Source organism: Scyliorhinus canicula, chromosome 2 (assembly GCF_902713615.1).
Source record: "Scyliorhinus canicula chromosome 2, sScyCan1.1, whole genome shotgun sequence".
Taxonomy (NCBI): domain Eukaryota; kingdom Metazoa; phylum Chordata; class Chondrichthyes; order Carcharhiniformes; family Scyliorhinidae; genus Scyliorhinus; species Scyliorhinus canicula.
The window spans coordinates 176213513-176226933 of record NC_052147.1 but is presented as its reverse complement, the minus strand read 5'-3'; the positions used below and the strand labels follow the sequence as shown (position 1 = coordinate 176226933).

The window sequence follows — 13421 nt, the reverse complement described above, 5'->3', positions numbered from 1 at the left end:
GTTAAAGGGTTTTCCTTCTCTTCATCTGGGTGAGCAGGGCGCTGTTCTGTGGAGGAGGTCTACTGCCCTGGGTGTGGTGGAGGATGTGCAGGACTGGCTGGGCTATAAGTTTTGGGATGTGCTGAGGGAACTGACGTGTGTCAGAGTGTCCTCTCACTCGCTCAAATGGCACCAGTCAGGTCACGTAACCCCACATAACTCTCAGCATGAATATTATGCTGAAAAGATCAACCATGAATATTGGCTCTATAACACACTTGGCATTATATTAGAACAGGGGTGGGCAAACTATTTCTGCGGCCCACCAAGTCATTAAAAAAAATTTTTTTTTTTAAGGTTAATGGGGGGGGGGGGGGGGGGGGCGGGGGTGGTGCGGGTGCTGTTGGGTTACTTACTGGTATAGGGTGGATACGTTGACTTGAGTAGGGTGATCATTGCTCGGCACAACGTCGAGGGCCGAAGGGCCTGTTCTGTGCTGTACTGTTCTATGTTCTATATGAGGTGCCCAGAATCATAACCGGGTGAAGTAATTATTTTACTTAATATACTATGCGGCCCTTTGTGAATTTCTGAATGTGGCCCTTGCACGGAAAAGTTTGCCCACCCCTGTATTAGAACATAAAACAGGGCAACTTAAAAGTGGAAACTTACTGTACATTCCACAATCCACCTAATATGTGATCACCTGAGAGAGGGAAGAAACAGAAATACCCAGGTCAATTTTGAGAGAAATATATCCCCTCAGCTCAAAGCACTGCAGGAGGTTAGGCTCCGAATTAAACAACATCAGAATCAGACCCCCCAAAACAGGTCTAGCTCATGCTTCTCCCTCAGTGTATCCGAACAGGCGCCATAGTATGGCAACTAGGGGATTTTCACAGTGACTTCATTGTAGTGTTAATGTACACCTACTTATGACACTAATAAAGATTATTAAATGAATCCAGTGAATCAGTGGGCACTATATAAGCTGGCAGCCTGTTCCAAAGGTCCCTGATTCTGTGGGAGAGTTAGCCTGCGATATCTAACATGGATCTGATCTTGTACAACTTGAAAAGTTACCATCTCCGATCCTCCTTAACCTATTTAATTGGAACACATCTGCTGAAACACAAACTATTCCCTTCATCTTATAGACCACACCACCTTAAAGTTTACACCCTCTCTAAAGGCCTAGAGTTCCAGTTTTTTAATCCTATCTTGAAAACCAAAGTGCTTCAAATTGTGAATTCATCTCGTGGCCCTCATTTTCACTCCTTTGAAAGCCTCAGTACGACTCATCGCATGTTGACCAAAACTCCAGGATTCTAACTAAAACCTTGTACTACAGACTTGTACAGTGTGCTTCACCTTAATGAAACCACCACATCAATGTACCACAACAACCCAATTCTCTCTCGTTACCACCCCAGATCTCACTTTTCCTGGCATATGTACGTACGTATGTTTAGGATTCACACATCTGTTCATAAGCATTGCATGATTCCAAGTTAAATATCCAAGTTGAGTCAGTCAGAATTTTACAGCAAAAAGAGGCCCTTCGACCCATCGTGCCCGCTCTGGCCATCAAGCACCTACCTATGATAATCCAATTTTTCAGCACTTTGCCTGTTGCCTTATATGGAATGGCATATCCAGTGCTCATTTAAATGCTGGAAGGATTTCCGTCTCTACCATCCTTTCAGGCAGTGAGTTGCAGATTCCCACCACTCTCTGGGTGAAAAGGTTTTCCCTCAAATCCCCTCTAAATCTCCTGCCTCGGCCCTTAAATCTATGCCCCATGGAAATGGCCCCTTGGATATTGACCCCTCTAAGTGGAAAGGTTTCTTCCATCTACCCTACTTCCCTCAATTTTATTCACCTCAATCAGGTCTCTCTCCTGCCACCCCCCCCCCCCCCCCCCCCCAAGCATTCTGCTCCAAAGAAAACAATTCCACCTAGTGTAAAAGACATTAAGGTGGACAAGTCCCCAGGACCGGATGGGATCTATCCCAGGTTACTGAGGGAAGCGAGGGTCGAAATAGCTGGGGCCTTAACAGATATCTTTGCAGCATCCTCGAGCACGGGTGAGGTCCCGGAGGACTGGAGAATTGCTAATGTTGTCCCTTTGTTTAAGAAGGGTAGCAGGGATAATCCAGGGAATTATAGACCTGTGAGCTTGACGTCAGTGGTAGGCAAACTGTTGGAGAAGATACTGAGGGATAGGATCTATTCACATCTGGAAGAAAATAAGACTTATCAGTGATAGGCAGCATGGTTTTGTACAGGGAAGGTCATGTCTTACAAACCTAATAGAATTCTTTGAGGAAGTGACAAAGTTAATTGATGAGGGAAGGGCTGTAGATGTCGTATACATGGACTTTAGTAAGGCATTTGATAAGGTTTCCCATGACAGGTTGATGGAAAAAGTGAAGTCGTATGGGGTTCAGGGTGTACTAGCTAGATGGATAAAGAACTGGCTGGGCAACAGGAGACAGAGAGTAGTGGTGGAAGGGAGTGTCTCAAAATGGAGAAGGGTGACTAGTGGTGTTCCACAGGGATCCGTGCTCGGACCACTGTTGTTTGTGATCTACATAAATGACCTGGAGGAAGGTATAGGTGGTCTGATTAGCAAGTTTGCAGATGATACTAAGATTGGTGGAGTTGCAGATAGCGAGGAGGACTGTCAGAGAATACAACAAAATATAGATAGATTGGAGAGTTGGGCATGAGAAATGGCAGACGGAATTCAATCCAGGCAAATGCGAGGTGATGCATTCTGGAAGATCAAATTCAAGAGCGGACTATATGGTCAATGGAAGGGTCTTGGGGAAAATTGATGTACAGAGAGATCTGGGAGTTCAGGTCCATTGTACCCTGAAGGTGGCAACGCAGGTTGATAGAGTGGTCAAGAAGGCATACAGCATGCTTGCCTTCATCGGACGGGGTATTGAGTACAAGAGTTGGCAGGTCATGTTACAGTTGTATAGGACTTTGGTTCGGCCACATTTGGAATACTGCATGCAGTTCTGGTCGCCACATTACCAGAAGGATGTGGATGCCTTGGAGAGGGTGCAGAGGAGGTTCACCAGGATGTTGCCTGGTATGGAGGGTGCTAGCTATGAAGAAAGGTTCAGTAGATTAGGATTGTTTTCGTTGGAAAGACGGAGGTTGAGGGGGGACCTGATTGAGGTCTACAAAATTATGAGAGGTATGGACAGGGTGGACAGCAACAAGCTTTTCCCAAGAGTGGGGGTGTCAGTTACAAGGGGTCATGATTTCAAGGTGAGAGGGGGAAAGTTTAAGGGAGATGTGCGTGGAAAGTTTATAACGCAGAGGGTGGTGGGTGCCTGGAACGCTTTACCAGCGGAGGTGGTAGAGGCGGGCACGATAGCATCATTTAAGAAGCATCTAGACAGGTATATGAATGGCGGGAACAGAGGGAAGTAGACCTTGGAAAATAGGAGACAGGTTTAGATAAAGGATCTGGATCGGTGCAGGCTGGGAGGGCCGAAGGACCTGTTCCTGTGCTGTAATTTTCTTTGTTCTTTGTTCTAGTCAGCCACTCTTCACAACCGAAACGTTCCAGGCCATCCTGGGGAATCTCCTCTCTGCCCTCCCTTTCTATAGTATGGCAACCAGAACTGCACACAATACTCCAGCTGTGACCTAACAAGCATTTTATACAGCTCCATTATAACCTGCCTGCTCTTATATTCTATGCCTCAGCTAACAGAGGCAAGTATCCCATAAGTCTTCTTAACCACCTTATCCATCTGTTCATTTGCCATTGTTCTGCCCATCTGATCAGCCCCTCTATATTGTCCTGTAATCCAAGGCTTTCCTCATTGCTATTTACCATCTCACAAATTTTTGTGTCATCTGCAAACTGTACCGACTGTGGACTGTCATGTCAAGCATTTCCTTCGAAGCCTAAATTTCAGATTCCCTGAACGAACAAAGTTGGCTTCACAAGCACAGTTGTTACATATTGAACCATTGGTGAAAGATATTTCTGGCTCATTTCACCCCCTCCCCCCCCCCTCACACCCACCATTGCCTTTACAAAATAAGAGGCAGATGGGACTTAAATCTGGTTCCTGGAAACTGCTGAGCAGAACTTCAGATATATAATAAATATATTCATTTCATATATTACAAAGACCTTCGTTCAAGCTTGAATTAAATAAATTGACAAAATATTTCTGAGAAATTAAATTATAATTTGCAAAATGTCATAAAAAATGAAAAGATTTCCAAGCACGAAAGTCATATTTCATCAGATTTAATTTTCAAATTATAAAACATTAACATGAATGAATCAAAATTAGATATGTATCCTAAGTTTTAAATTTTCAAAAGGGAAAGTGTCATCTTCATTGGATTGAAGATTCCATGACTTCCATTGTAGCAATGACCCATGCATTCTATGTTTAAAGCCATGATTCAGGCTTCCTGCATTGTCATGTGAACATAGAATATACAATGCAGAAGGTGGTCATTCGGCCCATCGAGTCTGCACCGAGCCACTTATGCCCTCACTTCCACCCCATCCCCTTAACCCAATAACCCCATCTAATCTTTTTGGCCACTAAGGGCAATTTAGCATGGTCAATGCACCTAACCTGCACGTCTTTGGACTGTGGGAGGAAACTGGAGTACCTGGAAGAAACCCACGCAGACACTGGGAGAACTGCAGACCAGATCCGCACAGTGACCCAGCGGGGAATCAAACCTGGGACCCTGGCACTATGAAGCCACAGTGCTATCCACTTGTCCTACTGTGCTGTCCTTAAGTTTTGACTGGACATCTAAAAGCATGATTATTCATGAAGCCATTAAAATATCTCTAAATATTGGCAGGTAATACATCCCCAAATTTCATTTGAGACAGACCACTTCCACATGTACATTACCCTCTTAAAAAATTAAAATTGGTTGCCTTAGGATTCCAAAATAAGGCAACTGTCACATATAAAGTGGAAAAAGTGCAGAAAAATATTTACTCAAAATATTTTCAACTATCCATCTATTGCTTCAATTTAATATGCATAATCAACACATCCAAAACCACAACTGGAAAAAGTTATAATCCTTGGTGAATCAAGATTTCCTTCTGAAAAAGCTGAGAACAATGCCAAATGTGTTTGCACCAAATTAAGAACATGAATGAATGCAAGACAGGGTTTTTCACCCCTGCATTTGTCACCCCATATATCTTCTCCTATTCATCATAATGAAACAATCATGAATAGGTGAGCACAGAAGTAGGCCAAAACCTAACAATATTGTTACATGGAAGCATAACTTCTAATTGTTTGTTCAGAATTTATTTTTGAGATTTATGTACATTTATACTAAAAACTGAAAGAATCAAATCCGTCAGGCTACCAATCAGCAATGAACCTTGGTACAACAAAAAGGAATGCAACTTTTTTTTTTATAAACAGAATGCAACAGAAGCAGTTTTCTCTGCAGGGAATAATTTTATTTTATACTGAAGACTATTGTTTAGAAGAACAAAATTTTCAAACTACAACTACAATTGCAACATGCCATTTGAGCAAGTTTGAACAACCTCCTTACAAATTGAACCACCTCAGGGTTTCTCACATAATCACAATTTATCCAAATAAATTATCTTTATCATGGAGTTGCTGCAACTGTGAAAAATCTTTAATAATTATATTATATTAAATTTGTGAACTATAATCACTGACCTCAATTACAGCTGTCCAGTAAAACCTAGCTGCCTTAAAAAGGAGGTTCATATTGGTGTACTAATAGAACCATTCAACATGGAATGAATCAAGTAGACATTAAGACATCACTTTCAATTTGCTCATTATCCTAAGCTTAATAGCCATAATTCTAAATCATTTCACATGAGTATTTCCTATCGAGATAAGTGCAAAAGGTTGGTGTGCTTCCATGTAACTTTTTTTTAAAAAAAAGTTTGAAAGTGCTAATTTATCAGTGCTCCACGGAGTCACTGCTTAAATTTACCAAGAAAACATTTATCGACTTACAAGTCACATACATCTGGATCACTTTTATAAAGTGATCAAGCCCAACATAAAAGGGGAGGATTTCCCAAAGTGCATTCAATTTGCAATGAACTGTGTAGTTTCAGAATACCAATTCCCCGGTGACCTCATGACAACTTTTGTACGAATCATCAAATCGGAATCGTTTGGGAACGATAGTAGATTCATCAGAAATATTTTCTTTATCCAAATGTCTGCAAACGCCAAATGTCAGGGATCGTACAGGGTTTTCTTCTAACGGCTTAGTGCACTCTTCGGACTGTGAAGCACACGGCATAATTTCAGGCACAGAATTCATCATCAATTCTTCTGCTTGCAGCCATGGATGAAAAAGACATGCTTCAGCATTTAATCGGTCCCTTCAAGATGAAAAGAGAAGTTATAATTTGTCTAATTTTTTTTTAAGAAAGACAAAATGATGCCGATTAATGAAAACAGTTAAAATAGTTGTTCAATCACATCAAACCAAACTATTGTGCATCTGCCAGTGACTTAAACAGCTAAAGATCAATTTCATGACAGTACAAAACACCATTGATTTATTTGTTAAACAAGATAAACAAAAAGCATCATGAACAAAACAAGACGTAGCAACCAGTCAAGTCATTAAATGACTTCATGAATAAAAGAATGGGTCAAGGCTGATAGGCTCAAGACTGATGGGCAGAAAGGTTAACCAATGTAGTAGGGTACATTTCCTCCTCCAAACTGAAGCAACTGCTAAACATTACAGAATTGAGACCAACGTAAAAGGTGTTTCTTTAACAAGTTTTACATAAAGTGAAAATAGGGCACAGTCCTGTGATTTTCGCTTCCCGTCATAGAAATGAGGCAAGAACCATGGATAAGTAGTGAAATACAGGTCAGCCAAAAGGAAATATTTGAAAACTAAATGGATGGATTGTGGGCGGGATTGGCAAATCTGCATATTAGAGCGAGACAGCTAGTCTGACTCTAATGTGCAGATACATGAGGTACCTGAGGCTTTGGGATCCAGCCCCTTTGCCTCAGAGACCTCAAACAACCACAAATGGGAACCAGGCAGAATGGCACTCAAGGGGATTGGAGGCCCCCAGCTTCATGCCCTTTGGGCTGGATGCTGCTCTGACACTCCTGGTGTCACGTGGGTACCCTGGCAGTGCTGCCTGGGTGCCAGCCTGAAATTGCCAAGCCCCCATATGGCATTGTCAGTTGGCATTGGCACTGCCAAGATGCCATTTCTTGCGCATGTGCAATTGGGGCAGGGTGCCCTATGTGGGGGAAGCTAGTTAGGGTTCACTTTGGAGGCCTCGGAGAACAGGACGGCATTTGAAAATGGTGTTCTGACTACTCGCTACACTGGGGAGCTCTAGTGAGCGGAGCTCCCCACTGTACAAAACAGGGCTATGTGCAGTCTTAGCATAATCCCATTCGGGCTCCTTATACAATGCGAGTCGCGTTGAATAGCTATCCCTTGCATAATTTCTACATAATCCCAATGAAAAGCCTTAATGCCGTTTATTAGTTTGAACTGCACATACCAAACTATTGGTAGTCCCACTCTGCTTGGCTGAGTATACCCTCCTGAATTACATTGTCTGCCAATTGAGAAAACAGATCGGTGGCATTATACAAAAAATGGCACTGGGCTGTGTCCAAGTCTTCATTTGACCAAACTCTGCCATTTTTTCCGGTATTGGAGTGGTATGTATACTGCACAGGGGTAACTGTGCATGTACTCATGCAACTTGGTACTTGCCTCCAACCAGTGAAATTCTTTTAATTCTGTCTGGCACAACCAAGTTTGTGTCAGTTTTTGGGACACTGACAAACTCCAATTTCTCCAAGACTGTTTCTTTCCCAGGATGCTTTGAATTGTATGAAAGATTTGGACAGGGTGAGATTGTTTAGTTCTGTGAGGTACTGTGGCACAGTGGGTGCAGTGCTGCCAGTGCCAGGGACCTGGGATGAATTCCGGCCTTGTGTGACTGGTGTGGAGTTTGCACTTTGTACCTGTGTCTTGCGTGGGTTTCCTCCAGGTGCTCTGGTTTCCTCGTACAGACCAAAGATATGCAGGTTGGGTGGATTGGCCATGCTAAATTGCCCCTTAATGTCCAACAGTTAGGTGAGGTTACGGGGATAGGACAGAGTGTGGGCCGCTCTTTTGGAGGGCCAGTGCAGACCCAATGGGCCAAATGACCTCCTTCTGATCTCTATGATTTTGTGTGTTTCTTGGCACTGCAAACGCCGGGAAACACATGGTAATCGCATGGGGACGTTGTTCCCCTTTGGGAGAGTCATGCCCATAGTTTCCTTTTGTATCGTCCATAATGGTGACCATGAAACTATCAATTATCACGAAAAACCATCTGGTTTATTAATGGTCTTTACAGAATAAAACCTGTAGCCTCATCTGATCTGGTGTACTTGTGATTCCAGATCTAAAGCAATGAGGTTGACTCTTAATTTTCTCAAAAGGTAATAAACCTTGCCAGGTAACCCACATCCCATGAACAAAAAAATGACAGATCTGGCAAGTTGGATCTTGATGCACTTTGGTTGTGCAAGATCTTGATAATCCACTAATTTTTACGGTTTGTTATTGGTCTGTAACATCTACTAATTTTATTTAACAACTTTTAAATGGTTCAATTTCTTTTAGTGAGATGATGGACAGTCAAGACAGTTGGAAATCTTTACAGGAAGGCTGTTGTCTGTGAGAAAGACATTTTAATTTTTTTTTAAACTTAAGTGCCTAGAAATCTGGTATTCCGCAGCTATTTGAAGAAATAGCTAAAACTAGTGTGTTCTTAGAATAATAAATTGCACTCTATTCATAAATACTAGTTATTCATACCTTATAAGTCAAGTACAAGTGAGGGTTTTAAAATCAATTAATACCAAAGTCCTAAAATCTTACAGTGCAACTCCAAATGGTATGGAAACCAAATGGAAAGTTGGCAAAGTTGACCTATTTAAATATCTTTCGACTACAAAGTTAGATGACAACAGAATTCATCTGTTTTGAAATGTTCTCACTGGATAGGCAGGAGATACATAACAACCTAGTTTTTGATCCACACTAATGTTTTCTGGAGAAAGAAAAGGCTGATCAAGCATCTACAAAGTACAATTTAGACTGTAACTCCAATTCATGTAGGAGGTAGACAGAATGAAGAAATAGCAATTCTGTGAAGAGAATTGTGAAACCTGAAGGAATTGAAGAGTACAGCAGCCCCTCTGACATCCCAGAACTCCTCATTCCCATTCTTCAATACACACTTCAATAACTTGCCTCTTCAAACCCACCAGTTTCACAATACATGCATGGCGGTGTCATAACCCATAATAACACATTCCCACAATTGATGGACCCTGGAACCTCTCTCCAATGCTTATAATCCTGGGCTCTTTTGTCAAACTCCAGACGTTGGTGTCGCTCCAAGACAACAGAGTTCATTCGTAAGTGCTCCCACACTCCAACAGTTCCACATCACTGGCAGATCCTTGCTGACTTTCAGTAATACCATACTTCACTATTCCCACCAATTTCTGATATATTCTAATGATCATCCCAATTCTACTCATGTTAAAGGGCACAGCGTCTTCCATGGTGTTATCACAAGTGTCCGGAAACCCTCACTTGCGATACCTTAGAAAGTTCTACTTCTAGGTTTTCACAGTATTTTCCAGTATCCTCATATTTTAGCCCTGCTCCTCTCTCATTACAGTGCAAAGGAAATATGATTTTTTTAAAATCATGGAACCTTTTCTTGGAACAGTGAAAGTATTTTTCATACAAACACTAAAATAATTTAAAGCATGAATTGTGTTTTTCCTTGGTTACTTCATTCAAGGCATTGTTTATGTATTCAAAAATGCTTGCATCAGTTTATTTTATTTTTTAGATTGTATTCGCAAGTAGCAAACAAAAAATTAGTCATTTTGTAGTACAGAACTAGAAGACAACATTTTGTCAAAGCTTTTCGTTTTGCACTCATCAGGACATCGCAAAAATATCAAAGTACAGGGAAACAACAACAATATAATGTATGAAGAGAGGGTGTTGATCGGTTGGACTCTGATTGAAGCATTGCCATGGAGAATGCACCAGTTGATGGTAATTGAAACTTAACTGCCCAGCATTTTTTGAAATTTAAACCAGGCAGCTTGACTCAGATTGGTCAAGGCAGTGCCGTGAGGAATGAACCAGCAAATGGTCACCACTTATTTTGTTTAGCTGAAATGGGCAGTGTGTGCACATTCTTTCTGACTACAAATAACAGAGTCCTGTGTATTAATACATGTAGCTTCCAGTGTACGTAAACGCGCCAAACTGTGAGCCAGACTGAATGTTAATTTGGTTGTTGTTGACTTCGGCTTTTTTCAGCAATACTCAGGATACAAAATTAAATATTTTCCCCTGGTTATATTTAAAACTCACATAAAACACAACTTTTAAGCACTACTCCAACATAAAACTCAAACAAGAATGCTGCTATGACATTGAAGAGTCAGTTGCAACAGTAATCAAGTGCTTCTGCAGTGCTAACCAGTCACCTATCCATTTACAAATAGTTTGGCTGCCTTGCTCATCACTGAACAAAGTACAACTGAATATTTGCTTGCCAATCTTTACTTCTTCCTTTCTGCCAAAAAAGTGACTTGGTCAAAATTATGGATTGGCAATTTTTATTCCATAACAACAGGAGCATCAAATGCAAGATTATTATCGAGATTTGGATCAGTGTCAGCGCTTTATTAGCTTTAGAGTATATATTACATGCTTTGGAATTTGCACCTTCATCTCATGGGTTATTTCTCAATTAGCATTTTCCTCATGACACTGATAAGATATTTATGAAATAAAGGACCATTCACCTCATTAACCCAGAACTTTCAACAAACATCCACAAATCATGGTTAATATCCCATGAAACCTTAACCACTGACTTATCTAAAATACACTGAAGCTCAAAGATAACAATTTATGTTATTCAGTCCTAATCAGTTGCATTCCATAAATTACATCCCTATGATTGCAAATGGGACTGGATTTGATTCCCGAAACCACTTCAATTTAAAACCAAGCCCCTGATTCAGTGATCTCGTCAAGAATTACAAACCTGGGCTTCCGGTGGCGGAGATGTCCGAGTGAGCCGCACATTCGGCGGGCTCTCACTCCGGCGGGGCTGAACAGCTGATTCCCCGCGATAGTGGGACCACGGGGGCGGCAGAAAGGCTGCCGTGAAAGAAGAGGAGAGCGGGCTGCAGCAGATGGAAGTGTGGGAGGCCAGCAGGTGAGGAAGAAAGAGAGAGAGACGGAGGCAAGGAGGAAGCTGACCTGAAGGGTAAGATGGCGGACCCACGGACCTTCCTTCCTCCAGGACAAAGGGAAAAAAAAGTTTGGAGTTGCTGAGGAGGGACAGCTTGGACCCACTTCAGATGCCCAGGAGGTAAAATTTAAGGAGCTGGGCGAAGGAAAGCGGCAGCGAAGGTGCTGAGGAGTGGGTTGCGGCATATGGAACAGCGGGATTCCAGAAGGCAGAAGAAGAAGGAGAAAAAGGGACAGAGACAAGGACCGGAAGAAAATTACCTGGGACCTAAGATGGCGGACACACGGACCCCGGACTCGGCAATCGAGCTGGCGCTGGATAACATGCTCCAGGTAATGAAGTCCACTTTTGAAGCGCTGAAGCGGGATAGCTTGGACCCAATCCAGAAAGCGGTGGATCAGCTGAACCAGAGGCTGGACGCCCAGGATGTTAAAGTTAAGGAGCTGGGAGAGGCGGTGGAGGAGCAGGCGGATGCGCAAACGGTTGCAGCGCTAGAAGTGGACGGCCTGAAAGAGCGGCAGAGAAGACTGCTGGACAGAGTGGAGGAGCTGGAGAATAGAGTCCGCAGGAACAATCTGAGGATGGTCGGCCTCCCGGAGGGGGCGGAGGGAGCTGATGCTGCAGCGTTTGTAGCAGACCTGCTGAAGGAGCTGATGGGGGCCGAAGCCTTTCCGCGACTGCTGGAGCTGGAGGGGGCACACAGAGTGCAGGCAAGGCAGGGGCGGCCCCCCCCGCCCGATGGTGATTAAGTTCCACAGGTTCGTGGACAAGGAGCGGGTGCTGCAGTGGGCAAAGAGCGCCAGGAGCAGCACGTGGAACAACAGTGTTCTCCGCATTTATCAGGACTTAAGCCAGGAGGTGGCTCGGCGGCGAGCAGCCTTTAAGAATGTCAAGGAGGTGCTGTTCAAGAAGCACGTGAAGTTTGGACTGCTGTTCCCAGCCCGGCTATGGGTCACACACCAGGGTCAACACCACTACTTCTCCGAGCCCGAAGAAGCGATGGATTTTGTGAGGGACCTGGGGCTGGTCCCGAAAGGAGGCCCCAAGGACGCGAGTTAGGGCCCGAGGATTTTTGTGGGAAGGAACGCCGAATGTGCCTGGACTGCTGCTCAACGGTTTGCTGGGCCAAAGGGGCCAAGCGGAACATTTGAGACTCTTTCCCTTGTTCATGGACATTTATGTGCTTTTTCTCTTTTTTCTGTGGTTTTTTCTTTTTTTTTCCTGTTTGGGCTTTTGTGCAGCTCGCGGAAGACACTGGAGCCGGCTTGCCCAGTGGGTGGGGAGGAGGACAGGGAAACAAGGGGAATGGGACAGGAAGGCGCCGGAGTGTTGAGTCACCGGGCTAGCAGATTGGCTAGTCAAGGAAGTCAGATGGGGGGGGGGGGGGGGGGGGGGAGTTACAGCCAGTAGATGGCAGGGGTGGGGGTATTGGGGGATGGGGTTAGGGGAGGGGGGGGTTGTTCTGCTGACGGGAGAGGGACTTGAAATAGGCACTGGAAAGGAGGTCGAGGGTGGAGGCAGCCAAAGGGCGGGCCAGGAATGGCGCGACGCACGGGTCAGGGGCCGGCCCGAGAAAGGCTATGGCTGACCGCCGGCGGGGTGGGGGGGGGATGGGATGTGCCCCCCGACCAGGCTGATCACCTGGAACGTCAAGGGACTGAATGGGCCGGTTAAGAGGGTGTTCGCGCACTTGCGGGCCCTGAGGGCGGACGTAATTATGTTGCAGGAGACACATCTGAAAGTGTCAGACCAGACCAGGCTAAGGAAGGGCTGGATTAGCCAGGTCTTCCACTCGGACTTGGACTCGAAGTCCAGAGGGGTGGCAATCATGATCAACAAGCGCGTGCAATTTGAGGCAGAGGGCATATCCGCAGACAGGGGGGGCAGATACCTGATGGTACGGGGCAGACTGGAGGGGAGAAGAGTGGTGCTGGTGAATATATATGCCCCGAACTGGGACGACGTGGACTTCATTAAAAGAGTGCTGGGGAAGATCCCGGACTTAGATTCTCGCAGGCTAATAATGGGAGGGGACTTTAACATGGTCCTTGACCCGACTTTGGATCGGTCGTGTCCCAGA

General features: G+C 44.1%; 1 protein-coding gene across 1 annotated transcript in view; it reads right to left on the bottom strand.

Annotated features, from left to right (window-relative positions):
• Positions 1-4248: 4248 nt before the first annotated feature.
• The window catches only part of LOC119961789 (serine/threonine-protein kinase 17B-like), a 54903-nt gene continuing 45730 nt past the window's right edge, over positions 4249-13421 (bottom strand). The window contains 2 exon segments of the mRNA XM_038789115.1: positions 4249-6125; positions 6127-6385. Coding sequence (XP_038645043.1) covers positions 6084-6125; positions 6127-6385 — 301 coding nt within the window. The 3' untranslated portion in view covers positions 4249-6083.